General features: G+C 41.7%; 1 protein-coding gene across 1 annotated transcript in view; it reads right to left on the bottom strand.

The window, feature by feature from the left end:
* The window catches only part of SENP6 (SUMO specific peptidase 6), a 165,544-nt gene extending 141,223 nt beyond the window's left edge, over positions 1-24,321 (bottom strand). The window contains exon 1 of the mRNA XM_065402243.1: positions 24,202-24,321. Within this exon, the coding sequence (XP_065258315.1) occupies positions 24,202-24,244 (43 nt within the window). The 5' untranslated portion in view covers positions 24,245-24,321. The remainder of the gene's footprint in view (positions 1-24,201) is intronic.
* Positions 24,322-24,570: the final 249 nt, after the last annotated feature.

The following is a 24,570-nucleotide window of genomic DNA, read 5'->3' as shown; positions in this document are numbered from 1 at the left end:
CAAACACAGCCGACTGAAGCGTTCGGTGAGAAAAGGCGGAGATGGCAGCCGCGGCAGGAGGTACCGGAGGATACCGGCTCCTGGTCATCCGAGAGAGGCGTTCGTGAGCTCACAAGTGAGTGGCTGCATTCCATAAAATGGGCTCTGCTTTGTCTGCAGAGGAGGAGACGGTGCATGATTTTTTATTACGCATCACTGAAAAAAAAAAAGGGAGAGAAGCTTCCCTCTGACGCGTTGTCCCGATTGCTGAAATGGGGACAAAGACGCGGGTTTTTTGTTATACCAGCAACTTCAATAGAAAATTTTAATGAAGTGTATCTTGTGACAAATTTAATGGGTGCTGACTTGAATAACATTGTAAAGTGCCAGAAGCTAACAGATGACCATATACAGTTTCATCCGATGTTTTCCACGCTGCGACATGCTTCGAACAATATCCCGGGCGGCTCGGGCCCCCCGGACCCCGTAAGGCGTTGGCACGGACTTATTAGGGAAGCCCATATAGATGGGGAATTTGCGCCCGAGGCTTATCCAGTAGTGACACCGGACCTGCACTTATTGTTTGTCACAGCCTAGACACCTGATAATGCTGTACTTCCTTATTTAAGAAAAAGGGGGGAGGTGTGGGGATGTAAAGTTCCATGAGAGGGTAAGGGTCACAATGGGACACTTGCCTGGCAATAAATCATGGCCTTATGTAAGGCCTCCTGGTGGTTACATAAGATGAGGCCTTATGTAAGGCACCCTGGTGGTTATATAAGATGAGGCCTTATGTAAGGAGCAATTGAACCAATCGGTGTGGGGCTATACATGTGATAAACACATGATTCTCCTTCTTGTCCAATCGGTAGATGTGTAATTATAGCTTAATTGTGTTATGTAATGTTGAGAGACTATAAAAGAAAGCTTGTAATAAACAGATTCAGAGTCAGCTTGATTCAGCTTGCAACCACATTGGTCGTGTGCTTTATCCGCTCCGCATGGGACCCCACATTTTCCCACCACAACCCTCTCAGTGATGCCCCCAAGAAAGTAGCATCAATGCCCCGCAGAGACTGTAATGTAATGACTTATTCATATTCAAGTAGGACTATGACTGGAAATCATTTTCCACATACAGGGTTTAGGACAGGGGTGTGCAAACTTTTTGGGCCGAGGACCACATCTGGGTGGAGAAATTGTATGTAGGGCCAGGGCAGGGGGTTGGGGTGCGGGAGGGAGTGTGGGGTGTGGTGTTCAGGAAGGGGCTCAGGGCAAGGGATTGGGGCAGAGGAGGGTTGCAGGGAGTATGGGAGGCTCAGGTCAGGGGGTTGGGGTACAGGAGGGGGCTCAGGGCAGGAGGCTGGGGTGCAGGAGGGATGCAAGGTGCAGGCAGGGGGCTTAGGGCAGGGAGTTGGGGGGCAGGGTACAGGAGGGGTTTTGGGCTCCGGCCCGGCGCCACTTACCTCAAGCGGCTCCGGGATGGCAGCAGCGCACACCAGGGCCAGGGCAGGCTCCCTGCATGCCTACGCTGTCCCCAGCCCCGCGCCGCTACCGGAAGCACTGCAGCCCCTGGGAGAAGGGGGGCGGAGGGCTCCGCATGCGCTGCCCTTGCCGCGCCTCCAGGTACCTCCCCCGAAGCTCCCATTGACTGCAGTTCCCCATTTCCGGCCAATGGGAGCTGTGGGGGGCGGTGCCTGGAAGCAAGGGCAACGCATGAAGCCCTCTGCCCCCCCACCCCGAAGCCACAGGGACGTGGTGCCGGCGGTGCCGCGGGCCATATCCAAAGCCCTGAGGCGCCGGATCCGGTCTGCAGGCCATAGTTTGCTCGCCCCTGGTTTAGGAAATGTGCCAGGGCAAGTTGGTGTCTATGTTCCCTCCTACTGTTGCACAAGGTGGCTTGACAATATGCTCATTTTGCTTCCTTTGAAATGGAATGCCAAGCTTGCCTGTCATGGTCCATATCCTCCCACATCATTAAGTCCAGACCAACAGACTGTACAAGCTGCTTGATGCAATCTTTGTAGCAGAGTTAGGCAGTAGGAAGGTTGGCCGTTCCATTTTCAAATTCACTATACAGAACCCCTTAGGCAGTCAATTGTTATCCATTTGCCATTTGCAATTGTTATCCACATGGCCAGCCCAGGTCATTTGCCTCCGTGCTAGCATAGCTTCCATGCTTAGCATGGCCGCCAGCTGTAGTACTTCACTGTTGGTGATTTTGTCAGACCATGTGATTCCCATCTTGCTGCATAGGTGGCATCGTTGCAGACAGTTAAGTTTTTGAATAAGATGATAAAAGGCACAGGTCTTTAATGACCATAGAAGATAAAGCAGCACAACAGCTCTGTAAACTTGGTAGTTTGTGGACACTTTGCACCCCTCCCACCCCCCGTCTTGTCCATAGTCTTTTTGTAGACAACCAAAAGCGGAGGCAGCTGACTAAGCATACCGAAAGTTCTTTTTCAATGTTGATGTCATTGGTAACTGTGCTACCTAGGTAGCTGAAGGACTTGATATTGTTTAATTGGCAGCTGTTCAATTTTATTTCTGGCGGTGATGGAAGTGGTCAGAAGATGGTTGGTACAGGACTTATTTTCTTCACATTAATACAGAGGCCAATAAATAGATAAAGCATGGGCAAAGAAATTCAGCAAAATGTTGCAGGTCACTCTCAGAAAGGGCAACAAACGTTGAGTCGCCGGCATACAACAGGTACTTTACTTCACTTTGCTGAGATTTGCTTTTGGCCTTGAATCGGTGGAGGTTTAGAAGTCTACCATCAAAACGTGTTGTTAGAGCAACATCTGCAGTGGTAGTACGTGCGGTGACTTCTAGCACTCTAGACAAGAAGTAAATAATGTAGGGGGCAAGCACACAGCCCTGTTTATCCCCATGGGTTACAGGAAAGGGATCAGATGAGTCGGTACCAACTGGTACATGGGCCTGCACGTTGTCATGGACATAGCAGATAAGACTGATTGGTTTGTCTGGGCAGCCAAACTTTGCAAGAAGGCACCAAAGAGCAGAACACCTGACAGAGTCGAACGCCTTACTACGATCAACAAAGGCAACTAGAGGGGCATTTGTTGTTCAGCAGCTTTCTCCTGTAACTGGCATAAGGTAAATATATCAGCAGTGCTGCGTGATGAATGAAAACAATACTGGGATTCAGGAAGTACATCATCTGCAATAACCTGAAGCTTTTTCAGCAACAGCTCACCAAGGGTCTTACCAGCGATAGAGAGGAGCGAAATGCCATGATAATTGCCACAGTCGTGTCTGTCTCCTTTGCACTTGTAGATTGTAACGATTTTGGCATCTTTTAAATCCTGGAGTAAAATCTCATTTTCCCAGCAGAAAGTAAATAGGTCTAGCAAAGCTTTGTTGAGTACAGAACCACAGTGTTTCAGCACTTCAGCTGGGATTTCATCAAGTAATTTGTGTGGGAATAATTAAATTTCAGTACCTATACTGTAGCTTTAAGATCGTAGCTACAGTACACAGCATTTTAAGAACTCTGGACATGTGCCAATAAATTTTGCTTTAAAAATGTTTAATAGAAAATGGCTACAATACAAACCAATTCTTTTAAAAATTGTCAACTTTAGAAGCAAGTTTTAACTAGACAATATTTAGTTTTGAAAAAATTATGATACTGACAAATTAGGGGCGCAACAATTTTAGTCAGTTTTTAAATGTATGTTTTTATTGTATTATCTTTTAAATGAGCACTCGATTATACACAGACACACACACCAAAACGGTCATAATATTTAAAAAGTATGCACACAATTGTAATTGTGTGTAAATATATCTTAGCCAATTAATAGAGCTGTGATTATAGAAAGAAAAATAAAAAGTCTGAAAAAAAGAAGTATGATAGGTAAGATATGTTAGTGGAAAGAATATAAAGAGAGTTTGGAAGGACCAGATTAGTACTCACCGATGTAAGGATTTTAGAACTACATTGTAAATCATTTCCCTGGGAAGAATTCGTATCATGCAAGAACATTTTGTAGTATCTCCCAGAATGGAGAGGAAAAGTCCAGATTGCCTCTCCTTTGAAAGGAGAACAGGGGTCCCAATTCAGAGTATTTAAGAACATGCCTAATCTTAAGCATTAGTAGCCCCACTTCAATCAGAGGTGGCAAATGCCAGATTTAGCAAGGTGCTGGAGTCTAACAGAAGCTATTTTACATCAAGCATAGATTGAGAACCAAGAAGCTAAATTGTGTATTGTGCCAGATTTGTTTCCATGCTTAATCCCTAGGGACAATAAGTGAGTTCTACTGTGGAGCATTTCCTGAATCTCAAGCACCCATTTTCTGAGGTAGTTCATACCCAGATGAGGGCCCACCATGAAGTATCATATGCAGGAAGGGGGCAGGGGATCTGCTCAGACTTCAGAAATTTACAACTCAAGAGATGCTTTTGAAGTTGGATAGTTTTCTCTAGAGAATCCCAGTCGTGGTCTTCCAACTTTCAGGAAAGATAGCAATAGCCTCTATCCTCATGTGTAATCTCTACAGTGGAGCCTGGAGATACAGCAGCTTCAACAAGAATGCCTGCCAAGACAAGGGAGTTTGAAGATTCTCTCACCAGGTCCTCACTGAAAGGAGAGAGTGACTTAGGCTATGTCTACAATCACAAATGCTACAGTGGCACAACTGCAGCTACACCTCTAATGTAGATACTTGCTACAGCAATGAAATGGGTTTTTCTATCACTGTACTAAATCCACCCCCTTGAGAGGTGGTAGCTAGATTAACGAAGAATTCTTCGGTCAACGTAGTGGTGTCGATACCAGGGTTTATGCCATCTTATGTCTTTTAGGGGTGTTACTTTTTCACACCCCTCTGCAACTCAGCTAGGTTGACCTAAATTTTAGGTGTGGGTGAGGCCTTATTCTTTTGTCTAAAGCTTTAGAGACTATTTTTTCTCTGTGCTCAAAGAGATCAACATATCTGGAAGGATATCAGATGTTAGCCTACAATTCCAACTTTCTTTGAGTGGACCTTTTCAGGATGTGTCTTTGGAAGTTTTGAACGCACAGCAAATCAGAGTCAGGTGAAATATCAGTCCTGAAAAAAATGATAAGAAAACCTAGTTTAAAGTAGGCTTTCTGTAGTTATTTTGTTTTGGTTTTGTTTGGCTATATATGTGAATGCATGCACGCTCACCATGGCTTCGCAGGTGAGCACAAAAACAACAAATAAAACAAAAACCTTGGAGAGCTGATGAGGTGTATAATTCTTCCTCACCTGTTTATGAGGATTTAATTAAGGTGGAGTGGGAATTCCCAATCAGGAAGTACTTGTACTTAAGTCCTAAAAGGTCTTCATTACTCTATGTAAGATTAAGCCTGTTGCAGTCTCCTTAGTAAACAAAACATTTATACCAACTGAGGGAGAACTCCTGCCAAACACAGGCAGGAGGATAAAATCATCGCTGAGACTAAACTTGGATACAGCAGCCTCAGCCTGGACACTACTGGCTGTAGTCTCTTACTCTGGGAACCTTAGATCAGAGTAAATTATCTCCATCAAAGCCCCAGCTTTAGACACTTATCCACTTTCAAAAATCTAGAGGGGAGACTCTCTCTCATGAGTTTTAAGATTTTATGCTGCCTTTTAAGAGCTGATTGTGAGCAATATCATTCACCAACATGAAAGAATGGGGTGGCCCTGTGAGGTGGAAAGAGCATTACCAGGGAGATTAAAAGGACAGTCTACAGACATGTATCCTGCATGTCTCCCTAAGGAAAAATCATAGCCACTTTATGATGGCCTATGGGACCCATGGAGACTAGAAGGAGAAAAGAAATATATGTCTCTCAAGAAAAGGGATGTGAATCAATTCAATCCCTTTTATTTTATCTGTGCTAAGCAAAGGCTGACCACATAGAACAAGGAGTAAGCCAGAACCACTGGAGATGATGCTTGGTATCAAAGTTTGCAGGAACAGAGGACTTAGAGTTAAAACAGCCTGTAGGAAGGTCAGATCCTCTGAAGTCTTCTCACCATCCCATCACAGACCTTACCCATCTGCTGGCTATTAGCACGGATTTCTTCCTCCAGGTTGTACCGGTGAGGGAGGCGGGGGGACCTTGCCTTCCCCTGAGATTCAGGAGGCTCCAGTGAACTGTTCCTGCTTGCTTTGCAAGCCATGAAAATAGGGATTCCCAAGTCTACGGGGGAGTTTTGGGGGCTGGAGGAAAAGAAAACAAAACTTCTCTTCAGTTCCATGCCACTGATTCTAGACTGGTCTCAGTGAAGGGAGATTCCATGCAGCTTGCACCTTGTCCACACATCAGTTGGGAGCTAGGTTTCACAGCAGTCTGCTCAACTCTTGGCATGGACCTTGCCCACAGGCTAGAGGGGAGAAGTTCCTGCAGCCTGTCATTTCTGAGGGAGGGTGGGGAGGTGCTGTCCTTCAAACCCTCTTCAGAAAACCACAATACTTTTTAGTTTAGCAATTTTGAGAAAAACCTTAAAGCCAATGAAGAAACAGACCTTCAGTTAAAAATCCTGGGGAAATTCTGCTACCAAGGGAGACATGAAGTCTGTCATGTGTGCCACTTGGAGACAGAATTTTGGAGAGTTCTTCCTGAGGAGCAGTCTTAAACCCAAGCTGAAATCAAGGATCTGCTCTGCCCCCAGTTGCCATGCAATCAGGGAATTCCCTACTGTGAAGACTGACATGGAGTGGATGGAAAATCATTTTTACCGGGGGGGAGAGGGGGAAGAGGCGAGAATTAAGGGGAAAGATTAGAGCAATCTTATCTACCTTCATATTGCCTACAGCAACTGTTGATAACATATTCTCCAATGCTCCATTAAGACTTTCAACTTACATCTCTAGATAGAGTGAAAATTTGAAGTATTGGGTATCTAAAACAAAACGTTCACAGTAACCTCATATGTTTTTATATCAATTATATCCAAAGATCAATGCATCTGATTGTCACATATTTCATGCATTTGGTAGGTTATTCTGTCTTAACACTGCAGTTATCAGTTGGGGAATGGATTCCTTTTGGGTACTTGTTGGAGATGGAAGTGAAAGCCCAATGGAGCACTAAAGTTTATCAACTTCAATGTTGTAGACAACATGAAGGTGGAAAAGAATAAGTCTTTCCCTTTAATTTCTTATTGCTCCAATTTTAATGTTTTGGGTAGAGGGAATGCAGCCTTCCATGATCTTATCTGATACTCAACATAGTTTAGTTAGCTAATTTACTACCTAGAAAGTGATGCAAGGATTTTGAGCGAGCAATACTTGACATGAGAGCATCTTGTTAATTAAATGTAGGCTCTATCATGCATTTTATGAGTTTATGTAAACATTAGTTTCCAATACTTTCTACTTGCTACTACTACAGTCTCTATGCTTTGTTAAATAAACTTATATTTTATTTCACAATAACACACAGCACTTAGATATGTTTAAGTGGAGTAGTTATCTGATGTGGAAGCAGTAAGCTGGGGTGAACTGTTTCTTTGGAAGCAGCGAATCTGCGAATACCACAAGTTTCCAGTGGACCAGGGGCTCGATACTCCAAGGAGATGCTCAGAGGGCTTGAGGGTTTGGAGTGTGCCAGTCGCTAACCTGTAGAATGACTGAGAGGCCTAGGGGGAGTGCTTGTGGTGGCCATGGCCAGTAATGTTCAGAGACTGTCCCACAGGAGGCACAGACAAGACTTCCTCATGCTAAGGGCGGGTGGTAGTAGGGTGCCTCAAAACTCTGGGTACCCCTGGGAAGCGTCACAACAGTGACTGGTAGGATTACCCAACCTGCCTAACTACTGTTTTCAATGGGAGTTTGGTACTTTAAAATCCCACTACATTTAAAAACCCGGACCATAGTGACCAAAAGTAAATAATTAAATGAGTAAATTCACTAACTACAGTTGTTACTTCCTTTGTTTACTAAACCAGTTAGCTTTAAATGCAAAATATGTTTTGACAGACTTTATTTAACCAGCACATTTAAGGTAGCTTTACTTAACTAATATTTTACTGCGGACCCCAATCCAAAGTGACTCGTTAATATTTTCAGGAACAAAACAAATCAGGCATGCTGTTAATGGTGGATAATATCCCGCAAATAAGTATATGGATGGCCACCAGGTGATTTTTAAAAATACTGATAAATATTAGAAATTATTCATCCAAATACATGCATTCAAAGTACATTTTCCCTTAGTCTCCTGTTTTATAAGGTGTCAGTCTTCTAAGTCAGGGAATAGAAATAATAATATTGTTAGGAGCTGGGTGAAACCTCGTTATGGGTGAATTAAAATCTCATTTACATTTATTTGTGTGAATACACCCTTCAATTAACTTGTGTAAAAAATAAATGATCACAAGCCTCCGACTAAAACTAAAGGGTTATGTGACTCCACCCAGGAGTTTGGAGTGTGTGGGCAGAGGGGTTTTTGCTGAGTATTGTTTTGGATAAGGAGTCTGTCTGGAACACACAACTAGAGTGCACCAGAGACTACCTGAAAAAAATCCAAGCAGAAGTCCAAGCACAGTGTGAAACTGAGAGAAGCCTAAAAAGAGGTTTTAGGTAAGGGTGCTGGCTGACAGGAAGAGAAAAAAAAAATTTGCCCTGTAAAAAACAAAACAGAAAAACAAAAACGCTTCCTTTTGCCTTTGTTTCCTCCCTGCATTCAGAGAAGCAGAACTTTGTATGTTGCTTGTAAATAAACATGATTGCATCAAAGAAAACATCAGACTGAATCAACTTCTACCCCCAACTAGAACAACTTACAGTACCCAAACTTTGACTAGCCATACGGGTCAAAAAGGGGCAACATTATGTTGCTTATGTGCCAACCGCACACTATGAATAGTAAATAATAAGTGAACAGTTTGAAAACCACCCATTGGCTGAAATTCTTTTGCATAACTATTCTTCAAAAACAAATATTTTTATAAATCAGGATCCAAGACCGGACAGAAAAAAAAAAAAGTTACATTTGCATGTCTAGTGATCTGGCGCTATGCAATTCCCTGCTCCTATAAGACCATCATCATTTGACTGATATGCTTAAGTAGTCCAAGCAGAAAGTTTATGGGTTTCATAGGAGAACCTGTGGATTTTCCTCTTCTTCTCTTACAATTTATTCTTAAAATGAAAGAGCGTGAAAATGGTGTAGAGAGAAGCAGTTAAGAAGTCATTTTAAACAAGATGCTATGTGACCACCAACTTTAGTATAGATTTTGGGAGCAACAACCAGGTGATGTTAATCATATCTGGTCTGAAATTATGAGAACCACAGGAAGTGTAAAAGTTTTAGACACTAAGCAAATGCTGCCTTTGTAGTAGGAGGAGATGTACAGTGAATTTTTGCATCTGAATTGCAGACTGCTGATTGCAGACCCACTTATGAACTGCAGGATCCATCACAGCCGTCATCAAAAGAGCCAAGTTTGTGCAATTACACACATGGTAACAGTAATAATCAAACTGCACATCTATTTTTAGAAACTGCAGAAAGGCATTTAGGTACAAAATAGGATTGAAGAACCTAGCCTAAGTACCTGCAAAAGCAGCAACTGGAAGTGCACCAGAGTTTCCCAGAGTTGGATATAACAGCTTGGAATGTCAGGTTGAACTAAATAGAGAACCACAGATACATTTCAAAAAAGTATGTAAGAAAAATGTATAGTATTTTTTACACATAAGCAACTTTCATGCAAGCTTTGCAAAGTGCTTATGGGAAGGTGTTATCCCTTCTTTAACACAAGGAAACTCAAGATACATAGCAGTTAAGTAGCTTCCTCAAGAAAGTCAGTGATATAGGCAGGAACACAACCAGGAGGATTAAATTCTATTAATTAAAAGAGAAGCAATATACCTCTTCATGTTGTCTACTGTTGGATGTTTAAGTGTGCAGAAGAAGTCAGGAGGGGGGGAAGGCATGTAGAAATGTTGCTAGCTGGAAAATAAGGCATATTCCAAAAGAAAAACTTTGAGGGGTGGAAGAGAGAGGAGGGTGAAGAGAAAATATTTACAGAGCACTGCTGACTAGATCCTATATGGAGAGACAACTTTGCTGCTTTACAGATTTGTGTTATGGAAACATCACAGAGGAGGTATCTTCACTGCAGAATTAACCCAGGTGACCAGCACCTAAATCTGAACACCCATGTTAGCCCAGACATACTGCAAAACCGTACCCAAGTTACTGTGTCCTCACTGGTGCTTCACTCACCCATGTGCTGGTAGGACTTCTGGGTACATATTCCATGGTTCTTTGTGCTGCAGTATGCCGAGGAGCTCTATGGATTTTTCCCCCCAGTGAACTGTGGGAGGACACTGGAGGATTGTCAGCATTTGAATGACAGCCTAAATCACCACTGCAAAGTGGGTGGGTTAGGAGCCCAAATTAAAGCCTCTCTTGGGTTTTAGCTTATACCTCAGGACAGGACAGCCCATCCTGAGTTAAGAGCCCCAATTAAGAGAAGTGGAGAAATGTTTGGGGGGAAAACCTGAGTAAGCGCTTTAGTGAAGACATACCCTCAGAGAGTCCTAATTTCTGGCTAACAAGGTCAAAGCAATAAGAAATGCAACCAATTTAGAAAACATCCTCTTGGTTAAAGCATCACCCAGCAAAATATTGGCAAAAGAAACTAGAAACATGGAGCTTCTAAGTGCTTTTAGTCAGCTTTAAGTTCAAGAAACTTTTAACATATAACATACAGAGAAGTGCTTCATCAGCTTGAACACACAAGCACAGAGAAAACATTGGTAGGATGATAACCTTAATAAGCTTCTCTCCACCCAAAATTCCTATTCAGGATTATGGGGAAGTCCACAGTACTACCTTATTTGGGTAAAAACTGGAATAAGGTAGACCAATATTAGGGCAGGAAGCTCACAGGAACTCAGTGTCATAACCACATTAATCCCTTAAATCACAGGGGGCTTTGTATTGTGTCAAACCCCACATGAACCCGATGACCTGAGGCTTCAGAGACATTGACCTACTTGTGCCTAACCCATGATAAGACAAAACAGCTGCTAAGAGTGTTTTAATTTGCTAGTATTTATAATTTAGATTTTCTTTAAAAAAAAAAAAAAAAAAACTTTAATGTCCCTGGAAAAGTTCAAAACAACTTTTAAAGAAGCAAAAGGCAGCAGTTTTCTCAAACAAACAAAAAGGGCAGGTAACTCGTTCCAACCAACCACCAACTCCAGCCACATTATACACCAACCCCAATCCTCCTTTCCCTTCCTTGCTCTCCCGAGTCCTTAGAGATGTGCTTTTTAGCATATCCTGAAGATTAACGCATGGTAGATTCAGAAAAGCAGAGAAAGTAGTCAAACAGGGAAAATACACAAAAAGAACAGGAGTACTTGTGGCACCTTAGAGACTAACAAATTTATTAGAGCATAAGCTTTCGTGGGCTACAGCCCACTTCTTCGGATGCTGTAGCCCACGAAAGCTTATGCTCTAATAAATTTGTTAGTCTCTAAGGTGCCACAAGTACTCCTGTTCTTTTTGCGGATACAGACTAACACGGCTGCTACTCTGAAACCAGGGAAAATAAAGGGGCCCAAATGGCCCTGTCTGCACCACACACCAAATTTATCCTCCTACGTTATTGCAAATGCTTCTGGTTGATGACATTTAGAAAAGCTAAGACAACACAAGCTTCCTAGAACTCTCTACCCAGTTGAGAACCAAGCAATCAGGGAAAGAGGATCCTACTGCAGGACAGGGTGGAGTTAAAAGTGGTAGTTTTAAACAGGATGAAACTAATTTTATTTTAAAAATTACTAAAAAAAATATGTATTGTGTAGAGAAGCAAGAAATAGTAGGCCAATTGCTTCTCTTACTGCCAACTTAGGTGTGTGGCTCTCAGTGTTTAGTCACAGGGGTATTTTTACTTAACTTCAGGGATACCACAATCAAAACTAAGCAAACTAATCGTAATAAAATAAATCATGATTAATAAACAAAAAGAAAATATTAAACAAAATATCACAAATGAATTCTAGAAATATCCTAGTTGACGTTATTTTTAGAGGAATTATAAAATTTTGATGCAGGAAAGAAAACCATGCATAGTTGGAAATGTTTTCAACTTTTCTTGGTTCTCCAATTCTTAAGATGACATAAGCTTCTTCTGAAATGTGTATTTGCAAATATTTCATATCTAAATGAAAGCCCTTGTACAAGCTACACCACTGACTTGGCAGTATGAGAAATAATTAGGCCTGGTCTACAGAACAAAGCTAGGTTGATGCAAGTTGCTTTGTAATGACTCTGGCTGTGAGCTCCAGATCTAAACATGGCCAGCAGGGGACAGGCAGGCAGGCGATGTCTGCTGCAGGCAGCCCAGGGCATGCCGCAGCCTGTAGCATGCTCATTTCCCTCTGCACCCCAGAGGTGACACATAGCTGTGGCGGGGAGGGAGGGAGGGGGAGGAGACATGTACCCCCCACCCATTTCTCCGGACACCTCTGGCACAGATGCCCAGAAGCGAGGAGGCAGCCTTCCCCCTGACAGCAGCACTCTCAGCGTATCCGTGCAGCGCGGGGAGGGAGAAAGCAGCAGGCTGATGGCTGACTACCAGCTCAGCTCCTCCTCCACCATAAGGGGCTACTTTGCCTTCCCTGCTGAAAGGGCGCGCGCACCAGGAGGGTTCCATGGTGCCATCTCCCATTCAGGCGGCCCTGACTCCACCCTTGCTGGGACCCAGGAGTGAGCCAATCGGCCTGGCGTTTTTTAAATTTTTTTTTTAAGCACACAGCTGGGCCACAAGCAACCTGCAGGTTGAGAACCACTGCCATACAGTCATAACAGTTTGGATAGTAAGGGCTTGGAAATCTATTCCTAATAGCAAATTGTCCCTCAACTGCCTCCAGAGAGACCTGGACGTCATCTGTTACCAAGATGTGATGAAAGAGCCCACAGTGCTTGCCACTTCTGGAATTTCAATGACAAGTTGGTTGTTTCATTTAGAAATATGCCACAGAAATTATAAATGCAGTTGCAGCAATGAGCCCCATCATGGTTGCTGCTGCTCTTGCATATCTTTTCTGCCTGACCCTGCCTTAGAGCAGGATATTTATGTTTTGCTAAATTAACCCTAAACTGGATAAGACAGACAGACATAGCATTTAGAACTACCATATTAACAACAGAAATATCAGTTATGAATCTTGAAACATCTTTTCCAGGCAAATAACATTATGTCATTAGACATCATCCCCACCCCACAATATTCTTGGTACGGTGTTCAAAAGTTGTATTTCATTCCCCACTTCCCCCACTCAGTATTGGCATGTCACTAGTTACTGCAGTGCAATTTAATTATAAGACTCCAACATTCATAGTTTTACCATAAAATGCACTAATTCAATTTTCATGTACAGTTAATTCAATTTAACAATAAAATATTCTTATGTATCATTGGGACAATCACCAGAGTACCATTTTTGACATCTCATCTAGAACAAAAATTGCTTCAACCAACAATTGGTTTCATCAATACACTAAATTTTCTTTTAACTTACAATAGCCATGCTCCAAAAATCTTCTAAAAAGAGTTACTTATTCTCACACACTCTTTCTATAGTAATCAAGTACCCACTAACCATTCTATATTCTGTTTTGTATTAGGCTCTAGCTCCGAGAGAGTGGATCCTGCTATCTGGCACTTCCCACCAATGCCATGTAGGCAGACTGAACAATACAAAAATCATTTATGCCATAGGCATTGGTGTAGCAAGGTAAATATATCTCCTTCCATGGCAGAGAGATTTATATTATTGCAATCTGTTGCAGAGAACATTTACCAAACCTCACTAGTTTGCTGTTAAATTGAATCCAGGTGCTGGGATATCAACAAAAATGTAGAACACTGTATCTTACCATAAGGGGGGCGGGGGGAAGAGATATAGTGAGCTGTTACTTTCTATACCCTACTATAAAAGAGGGACGAAAACAAGAATCTCACACAATTATGGATAAAGGAATAATCAATCTCTCACATGCTGTCTTCTGACTTGTCACTGGCAAGTAAGTTTGTCCTGTTTACCCACAGGACACACAAACCATAACAAATAATTGGTTTATCAAACAAAATACTTCCAGATAAAATTAAAACAGCAAAAGAGATCACTAAAGGCCTTCCTGCTCCTATTCAGGCAGCTTCATATGTAGACAATTCAGTAAATTCCTTGATTTGACTGGTTTCTGCCTTATAGTCAGAAGAGAAATGGAAATGAACAAAACAAAACAAAAATCACATAAAACAGATCAAATTAATTCTAAAATAGTAACCATCACTCTCAAGGATCTGTGTGATATGCAAGGTGTGGAGAGAAAGATTTTAAAATCTCAGTCTAAATGATTGAAGTCAGCCTTAACAGTATCCTAGAAGTATTAATGGCTCTTATTAGCTCAGCTGCAGTCACCAAGGGTACGTCTACACTGCATTTAAAAACCCCACAGCTGGCCCGTGCCTGCTGGCTTGGGCTAAGTGCTGTTTAATTGTGGTTTAACGTTAGACATTCAGGCTCGAGCTGCAGCATGAGCTCTGGGACTCTCTCACTCCGTGCCCAACCATAAACATGGCAATTTTCTGTGAGCCCGAGACAGCTGGCAAAGGCCAGCTGTAGGTTTTTAATTGCAGTGTAGACATATCCTTAGATGCAGTTGGCTTTAGAGAGGAAAAAAAAAGTTTGAATGAATGGTTTAAATTCCTCCTCCCTTCCCCCCCTTTTTTGCAGTGGTTGGAGTTTCTAGCAATTCCCTCCTAAACCACTTTGTCTTAAGTTCTTTATCCCAAAAGTTTTAAAGGCCTATACTTAGCTTTGATATCTGTAGGTATTAATGTTCTGTCTGGCCCAGTACAGTCTAAGCAAGTCAAAACAACCACCACCTCTTCTGAGCAGTATCAACAACAACAAATCTGAAGTAGAATCAAGATGTGGCTCTTTCAATAACGTCCTGAACCCGTAAAAGTTTCAGTGGCCCATGTAGAATAACCAAATGTTGTGAAAAGGTAGTCAATTTTACAAATTTGCCGAGGTGACAGATTTTAAAGCTGAAATCTAAAGAATCAGATTTGCCAATTGGATAAGTGTTATAGCCAATATTAGAATGGAATCTAATAAGATAACCCCTTTTATTGAGTCCATGGAGCATTAGCTTACTAATTTAACACTAAATTCTTTTCAGGTCAACTTTTAACTTAAACAATATTATTTTTAAATTTGGACACTTGATTATTCTTAACCAATCAACAATTTATTAATTCACACAGAATCACAGCAATATACAATCAGTTTAACAATCCAGTGTAGATAGAACCAATGTTCTAGTTATGTATTGCACACACCAATAGATGGAGTCTTGCAAGCAATTGTCAAAGACTAGGGTTGAGGCTCAGTAGTTACACCAAGGACCAATGTAAATCACCTAGATTTCTTATTAGATTTATTTATGATATCACTGTCCCAGTATTTCTTCAAGGAGTAAGATGTATTGGTCATTTATACATTTAAGAATGGTGGTCCCTGCTATTGGAATGGACTGGTCCATAATAGACAAGTTTAGAATATACTATATTTAAAAATTACTTCAGTTTTTCTTTACATTAACTTACACATCACGTTGTCAGAACTAATCAAAAATAATGTGAGGGGGTTTGGTTTACATTTTCCCTTATTCAGATTCAACAAAAATATATTGCTTTTAAAAATTATAAAACACAGTGCTGATTTATCACAAACAACTATGGTATAAAAATAATTATTTTATTTAGATAGTGCTGGATTCAGAAAAGCAGTCAAACCGTTTTTGCAGGGCAAGTAAAGGGGTTTGGGCATTGTATAAAAGAATTCAACAAATGTAATGAAGAAATTCCCATACACAAAATAAACATACAAATGAAAAAAGTTCAATTTTTAAAAAGGAAAGGTGATAAACATGGGGCTAAAAACCGTCATTATTAAACTGTTGCTTTTTTTAGAAAAAGCTTTGAAGAGAAAAAACAAGATGGCTTTTAGTGTCAGGTAATTAATTTCACATTTTAGGACCCACCACAAAAAAGCATGATCATCTGTTGACTTCCGGTATAACAGCTAAAACTTTGAACAGCAGATATTGTGTGAAAGTATAGACACTGATCAGTACAAAGCTCCAGAAAGAGGTCACATATGTAGCAAGAGCCAACCTTGTTGACAGCTATAACGCCTCTTTCTAGCGATCCATGGTGTGTTCCATTCTTACACATGAAACAAGAGGAAACAATATATTCAGAATATTTCAACTGGCTGACTACAATGCTATCTGATGTCTTTGTATTCAGAGTACTTGCAAAATGTTCATGTTGTTTCATCCTTGTCATCAGCCTATGCACTAGTCTGTTAAATATTTGGCACATCATGCTAACAGGTGTAAGAACTTCACTGAAATACAGTTAAATAAGGGGAAAAGGGGGGCTACTACCTAGAAACAATTGGATTTCAGAACCATCCCTCCCTCTAGAAAAGCTAGTGTGTAATTGCCAACACCAACCATTCAAAAATCTTAAGTCAAGCCCCCCCCCCCCCCCCCACACACACACAAAAATCATGAGATGTCCTATGGATGCAGGAGTGGCTAGCATATTCTGCTATTGTGGAGCAGGAGTAGCCACTCTGTAGTTAAGACTCAATTTTCAACACCTTCCAGAGCTTCTTAAAAAGAAATCCTGGCAATGTCTTCTGGGGCCCCCTCCACCCATCCATACATAGGGGATACACAGTGTGTTGTGGTTTCAGACAATCAGGATCCATTTCCTTACAATCCATTGGCCCTCTTTACAAAAAAGACCTTTCGGTTCAGAAATCCCACATGGAACACAATGCAGTACAAAGGGGTTGTGGACAGGCTCCCACAAACTAGGGATGTCAAGTGATTAAAAACAAACTAATCGCTATTAATCGCGCTGTTAAACAATAATAGAATACCATTTATTTAAATATTTTGGATGTTTTCTACATTTTCAAATATATTGATTTTAATTACAACACAGAATACAAAGTATACAGTGCTCACTTTATATTTATTTTTGATTACAAGTATTTGCACTGTGAAAAAGAAGAAAGATTATTTTTCAATTCACCTAATACAAGTACTGTAGTACAATCTCTATCATGAAAGTTGAACTTACAAATGTAGAATTATGTACAAAAAAAACTGCATTCAAAATTAAAACAATGTAAAATTTTAGAGCTTACAAGTTCACTCACTTCTACTTCTTGTTCAGCCAATCGCTCAAATAAGTTTGTTTACATTTGCAGGAGATAATGCTGCCTGCTTCTTGTTTACAATGTCACCTGAAAGTGAGAACAAACATTCTCAGGGCACTTTTGTAGCCAGTGTCGCAAGTGCCAGATGTGCTAAAGATTCATATATATCTTCATGCTTCAACCATCATTCCAGGGGACATGCGTCCATGCTGATGACAGGGTCTGCTCGATAACAATCCAAAGCAGTGCGGACGGATGCATGTTCATTTTCATTATCTTGAGTCAGATGCCACCAGCAGAAGATTGCTTTTCTTTTTTGGTGGTTCAGGTTCTGTAATTTCCGCGTCGGAGTGTTGCTCTTTTTAGACTTCTGAAAGCATGCTCCACACCTCGTCCCTCTCAGATTTTGGAAGACACTTCAGAGTCTTAAACCTTGGGTCAAGTGCTGTAGCTATCTTTAGAAATCTCACATTGGTACCTTCTTTGCGTTTTGTGAAATCTGCAGTGCAAGTGTTCTTAAAATGAACAAAATGTGCTGGGTCATCACCCCAGACTGCCATAACATGAAATATATGGCAGAATGGGAGTAAAACAGTGAAGGGGACGTACAATTCCCCCCCAAGGAGTTCAGTCACAAATTTAATTAATGCATTTTTTTTTTAAACGAACGTCATCAGCATGGAAGCATGTTGTCTGGAATGGAGGAGGCATGAAGGAGGCATACGAATGGTTAGCATATCTGGCACGTAAATACCTTGGAATGCCGGCTACAAAAGTGCCATACAAATGTCTGTTCTCACTTTCTGGTGACATTGTAAATAAGAAGAGGGCAATATTATATCCTGTAAATGTGAACAAACTTGTTTGCCTTAGCAATTAGTTGAACAAGAAGTAGGACTGAAAGGACTTGTAGGCTCTGAAGTTTTACATTGTTACATAACTGCACTCAAAAACAAAAAAATAATAATCCATATTTGTAAATTGCATTTTCATGACAAAGAGATTGCACTACAGTACTTGTATTAGGTGAATTGAAAAATACTATTTCTTGTTTATCATTTTTACAGTGCAAATTTTTGTAACCAAAAATAATATATACTTTTATTTCAATTACAACACAGAATACAATATATATGAAAATGTAGAAAAACATGCAAAATATGTGATACATTTTAATTGGTATTCTATTGATTAATCGCACTGTTAAACACGATTAATTTTGAGTTAATCGTGTGAGTTAACTGCGATTAATCGACAGCCCTAAATAAAACCCTTTGTCCTCATGGAAGTAATACAGAATACGATTGTTCCTTAAAATTATTGAATTTTAGAGAATACCACCAATTATTGCATAGTCCACTATTGTGGAACAGCATCATCCCCTACATAGTTAAGGCTGAAGCAAGCTCCTTTTTAGATTCAATTTTCAACATCGCCCACAGTACCCTAAAACAAACCCCATCACCCTGAAGTTTTGCATGCCACATTTCATTCTGGGGAAGACTGGCAAATAAGACAGTTAGAGAGTTTGAAATATTAACTGTTCACTTTTGTAAAGCTTGAAAATATTATCCAAAATTTGTTTCTTGCTGAGAAGTGGCTTTCCAGTTTGTTGATGTTGATTTTTTTTTAAACCGTATGAAAAGAAGTCTTTATTAATAGAAACTGACCCACTTCTGAAATGATTCCAGAAAACACATGAAATGCATAAATTGAATAGGAAATCAGGGGAAAGTGCGGTGGAATAGAGGACCACGAAAAGACATGGACTGGCAAGCTGGGGCTTGAAAGGGGTAGTGCATGAGGACAGAGAACCAGGAAGCACATGAAACTGTGGAAGGGAGCCATGTTCCCCATTCTCAGAATGGGAGACTAATGCTGAGGAAGGCAAGAGGAGGGAACAGAACATTCCCGGATATGAAGGGGATATGACAGAGCATTAATCAGAGTATAAGATAGGGCAGTGTGAAAAAAAGACATGGAAGGGGATGTACATGTGCATCTGAAACTTCAGAAAACACGTCTTACCTAGATTTAAAAAAGCCTATTCCCCTACAATCCAAAAATCAATTTAACCCCCACCAGTTACCCAAGTTTACACTGCATATACACTAGGTCATAAGTAGCATTTCAAATGGAATTGACTAACTTTGTTTAAAATAAAACCGAATCTTTATTCACTTGCTCAGAAAAGGTAAGAGGGGGTCCGGGGAAGGCAGAGTACTTAAAGTTCTCCATGTGAATAAAAGCTTCACTCTCTCCTCCTCCTTTCCACTCTATCCTACACTACTCATATCCCACCTCAAGTAAAACTCCTACTACCACCATCTCCCCTACCTCTGATGCTGAGAGTTTGAAAAAAAAAAAAAAAAAAAAAATCTAACCTCCCAGAGCAAGAAGGATACTTTTCCCCACAAATATCATCAGCTTCTACAGGATCTAAATTTCATTTAAAAAAAAAAAAAAAACCACTATTCTACAGCCCTCGCATTTGCAAAGAATTCTCCATATGTGAACTGAGTGTAAAGTAATAAAATACTGTCTTCCAGAGTCCTACCACAGACAAGTCCAAAGCCTCTGCTGCTGCTAAGAGTCAGTCTTGTCAGTTTTTATTGTTAGTCAGAAATCTGTGGCCAGTATGATATTAATAGGAATCTATTTCATTCTGCATCTGCTTAGGAAGTGCTCACCAGCTGAGAGATCAGCTTTGGAAAAATTCCCATGATGAGGCCCTAAAAAAGAAGCTTGGGAAGGGACAGAGAACCCCAACACATTCTTGTAGTAGCCAGGAGTCTGAGATAAAAGAGAAAAGCAAAAAAAAAAAAAAAAAAGGCTACCAGTCAGACAGTGTGCATTTCAGAGTGCTTCAAATGAATCTGATACAGTAACTCCTCACTTAAAGTCGTCCCAATGTTGTTTCATTGCTGATCAATTAGAGAACATGGTCATTTAAAGTTGCGCAATACTCCCTAATAACGTTGTTTGGCAACTGCCTGCTTTGTCCACTGCTTGCAGAAAGAGCAGCCTGTTGCAGCTACCTGGTGGGGGCTTGGAACCAGGGTGGATCGGCAGGGCCCCCCCTCAGCTTCCCGCTCCCCTAAGTTCCCTGTTCAGCAGCCACCCAGCAGGCTATCAATTGCCAGGCAGTTCAGCTGTCCCTCCCCCCACTGCCATGTGCTGCTCCTGCCCTCTGCCTTGGAGCTGCTCCCGGAGCCTCCTGCTTACTGTGCGGGGGGAAGGGAGGCTAATGTCAGGGTGTCCCCCTCCCCCCGCTTCTGCCCCCCGCTTACCCCATCTCCATAGAGCGGGGGGGGCCACAGCGGGGCTCAGGACGGAGGGAGCTTGCTGGCAGCAGATGCTGTCTCAACTTGCTGATCTACTTAAAACGGCAATGTACTTAGAGTGGGGTAAGCGTACTTAGAGAGATGTGCATTGCCCCTTTCTCACACACACAGGGTGTGTGTCTCTGTCTGTCATGCGGTCTTCCCTCCCTCCATCTGTGCTGCCTTGTAGAGTGTGAGGCTACATTAACAACGTGTTAACCCTTGAGGGCTCAGCTAAGTGCTAGTTCATCAATTAGCAGTAAGGCATTCCCTGGGAAATATCCCACCCTCTGACTTCACCGCCTGAACCAAGCTTCAGGATGATCATTGCTGTATACAGTATTAAATTGTTTGTTTAAAACTTATACTGTGTATAAGTGTGTGTGTGTGTGTGTGTACACACACACACACACACACACACACACACACACACACACACACACACTAGTCTTTTGTCTGGTGAAAAAAATTTCCCTGGAACCTAACCCCCCCGTTTACATTAATTCTTATGGGGAAATTGGATTCACTTAACATCGTTTTGCTTAAAGTCGCATTTTTCAGGAACACAACTACAACGTTAAGCAAGGAGTTACTGTACATGTTACCACAACACTGTGAAAGTGAAAGCGTCAAATTGAGATTGGAGGGGACATACAGCAGCACAAACATTCCCCTTGCCGCTAAATAAAATATGAGGGGCCAAATCATAATAGTTGTTCCTACAATGTTTGCAGAAAGAATGAACAACAGTGAGATTTGCCCCATTTCTATTGTAGGGAAGAGGGACTGAGAATCATTTTCCCTATCCCAACTCCGAGTAAATCTTTCTGCATCATCTCACCACATTATGACTCTAGTAATGAATGGATACTGCTGGAGACTGACCACTCTCAGCTACAAGTAACGAGTCTCCCAAACAGATTGGATTTTCCATGCAACACAATGATCTTATTCTTGCATTTCCAAGAAGACAATCTACATTTTTTTTAAGTGATGACACGCTATGTTATATAGGTGAAAATGGACAAAAACTGAATGACCTTATCAATCATCACACTGCACAACAAGACAGGCAATATATACAACCGTCAGGGAATGTTTTTCCATATATCAACCATTCTATTTTTGATAGAATAATTTCAATTTAAAAAGAAGAATTAACCATTAAGACAATGACAGACATTTTAATTGAATCTTTATTACACCAAAGAAAGAAAACAAATGTCTTAATGGAGATCCCCAAAACAATACTAAACCTATAAAACTGCCATGCTTACAATTTAATCGTTTTCCTTCTGTACTGTATATTTTATCTTTTTATAGTCTGATTGATAGATCGTTACTATAAGCCAAACAGAGCAATTAAATATGCACATTAACTTTAAAAAAAAATATTGTCCACCTATGATCTCATTAACTCAATTTAATTATGAGGCCAGAATTAACAGACAGTCACTACACCTACACACACTTCCTACCTCATTTGTTTCCCAAAAGATTGATGTGGGACAGGGAGGGGAACAGCAATTCTCAAAACTGCCCACTATTTTTTTTTTTTTTAGAGTAACCTAATAAAGATGAATACCTTACTGTTCTTTGTTGGTGGTGGTTTGTTTTAGGGTTTTTCATATTAATTGAAGTTCTTGATGTTTTAATGATGTCTTACAACATCTTGCGGTCTCTACTCAGCTTAGTTACATATTTCACAGATCTAGACTCAAATCCGAATCATGGTTCAGGAACACAAGTTACTTCACTTCCTTGTCTATAAACCTTCACTCCTATTTTTGTCTACCTCACACTTCTCTTACCATTGTCCCAACCCCCTGCTTTCGTTATTGTCCAAAGTCAGAACTCTAGACAATAATAGGTCTAATGCCAAAGGCCGATTTGAAGTGCTCATCCATTCCATATCATTAGCCGCTAAAAACAAAGATATGCATCACCTGTGCTTTTACTTTCACATATAGTAGTCATGGTACCTTATTTGCAAAGCTTCATTTATGTTTTTGCTTCACATTAAAATCCACCATAATCCAGTTACAGGCCTATTCTGCTATTTTAATAGCCTGCAACTCTGACATTGTGCGCTCAGGAGAATGAACTCCTTTTTCCTAGCACCATTGCCTGCATAAGCTTTCCTTCACACAGAGCTCATAAGAGTCTCTGTTAATATATACAGACTCCTTAGACCGTCACCATTATTGGACACTACCTGCAAGATCAATGGGTTTCCAAAATAATCTGGAATACAATATAAATGTAACTAAATTGATGCCCTATTTTGTCCACTGTTCATAGGACTATCAAATATTTTAGCAAGCGTGCATTACAGTGCCAATCTGCCACTGCTGTTAGAAAGGGAGCCCCCCAAGATTTATAATATTATGCATGCTACTTATTTTTGCTTGCCACCTGTATAACATACAGGAGTGGCATACCACCCACTGAACACACTCAAAACAACTAATTATCATCATATGGTTGTCCCCACACCTGTCATTCTTATGGTAGTATCAGGGAACATCACGGTCAGATTTTGTGGGGGGAGGAAGAGGGATGAAGGTGGAACAGGTACCAGTATTTCACCACCATATGCTTAAAAAAATTTCTGCCATTGTTGGCTAAGAAACAGGTCTTTAGGACATCACCATTTCAGATGAATTATTTAAAGTAAGTATTTATTCACACAGAAAGGCAACATTTCTGCTCTATGCAAACTTCTAAAATACAACCCCAAAAAAACTAAGAACTCCTGTACAGTACATGCTTTATACAATATACATGCTGCAAAATATGCTGTGTCAAAGGAAAAACAAACCATCACAGACATGCAAAACTCTATTCATGCAAGCAGAGTATTTGATTTTTCATTATCACCATGGTAAGAGGACAGGTAAGGTATACTGCCCCTAGTCTGGTCAATTTTTGTGGCAATTTTGCAAGGCTAGATTAACAAAATATAATATTTAATTGTACTATGAAGGCTTAGAGTAAATATTTCTAAGCCTTATTAATTTGTTTTTAGTTAATTTCTGCATTATTATTAGAGACAGATGCAAAAACCAAAACTATGTCTAATAGTAGCCTGAAGCTTTAAAAATAATCCCAACGCTCCCTTTTTCTAGTGACACAAACATAAGAGAGACGCCCCAGCAGAAGAAAAGTCTTCTCTGGCCATGTCACCAGCCTCCCCTTCCCCAACTCTTCAGATGGGCCTTTTACAGCGTTAGAAGAAGAAAAAAAAAGAAGAAGAAACAACCAGCGTAGGCCGTGGGCCCGAGCGCGGCTGACAGCGCTCCAGAGACGAGACCCCGCTCCGCATCAAGCCTCACCTGACCATTAACCTCCCGCAAACCGCCCCTCCATAGCGGACATCGCTAACCCAAGACCAACGACCCACCCACCAACGGCCAGACCCGAATAACTCTCACCCGCGGTCCCCCCCCCAAACCACCTTCCATGCCCCCCCAACCAAACCTGCCCCTACAAACACCCACCCTTCCCCCAACATCAGGCCACCTCTCGCTGCGTCCCTCCCCCGTCCTCCGGTCCGTGCCGTGTCCCTTTGACGGCCGGTTGCCAGGAGGAAGGAGCCGCCCGTGGGCCACATTTCCCCACGCAGCCACACACGCACCTTCCAGAAACACGCTGTCCCTGCAGCCGCCGCCACCGGCCATCTTCCTCCTGCCGCTGCTCCCCTCACTCCATGCCCGCGTTGCTCGCCCAGGCACCGCCGGCGGGGGCCAGGCCCTTCGCCCGGCCCGCGCGCTCTGCCTCCCGCACAGCAACCCAGCACCGAGCCCCTTCCCCCGGCTTCCCCAGTGCACCGCAGCAACCAGCCGAGCGACGCTCCCCCGCCCCGCTCCCTGCCTGTTCCGGCCCGCGTGCGGGAGGAAGAAGCAGCGCGTCGGCTCGTTCCCTTATTGTGTCCGCCACCGGCAGCCCTCAGTGGTTCCAGCCCAGGCCTGGCCTGGCAGCTGCCTGCTGCCACCTCGGCGGGGGA

This window comes from Emys orbicularis, chromosome 3, assembly GCF_028017835.1.
Source record: "Emys orbicularis isolate rEmyOrb1 chromosome 3, rEmyOrb1.hap1, whole genome shotgun sequence".
In the NCBI taxonomy this organism is placed as follows: Eukaryota; Metazoa; Chordata; order Testudines; family Emydidae; genus Emys; species Emys orbicularis.
This window is presented reverse-complemented; position numbering and strand designations above follow the sequence as displayed.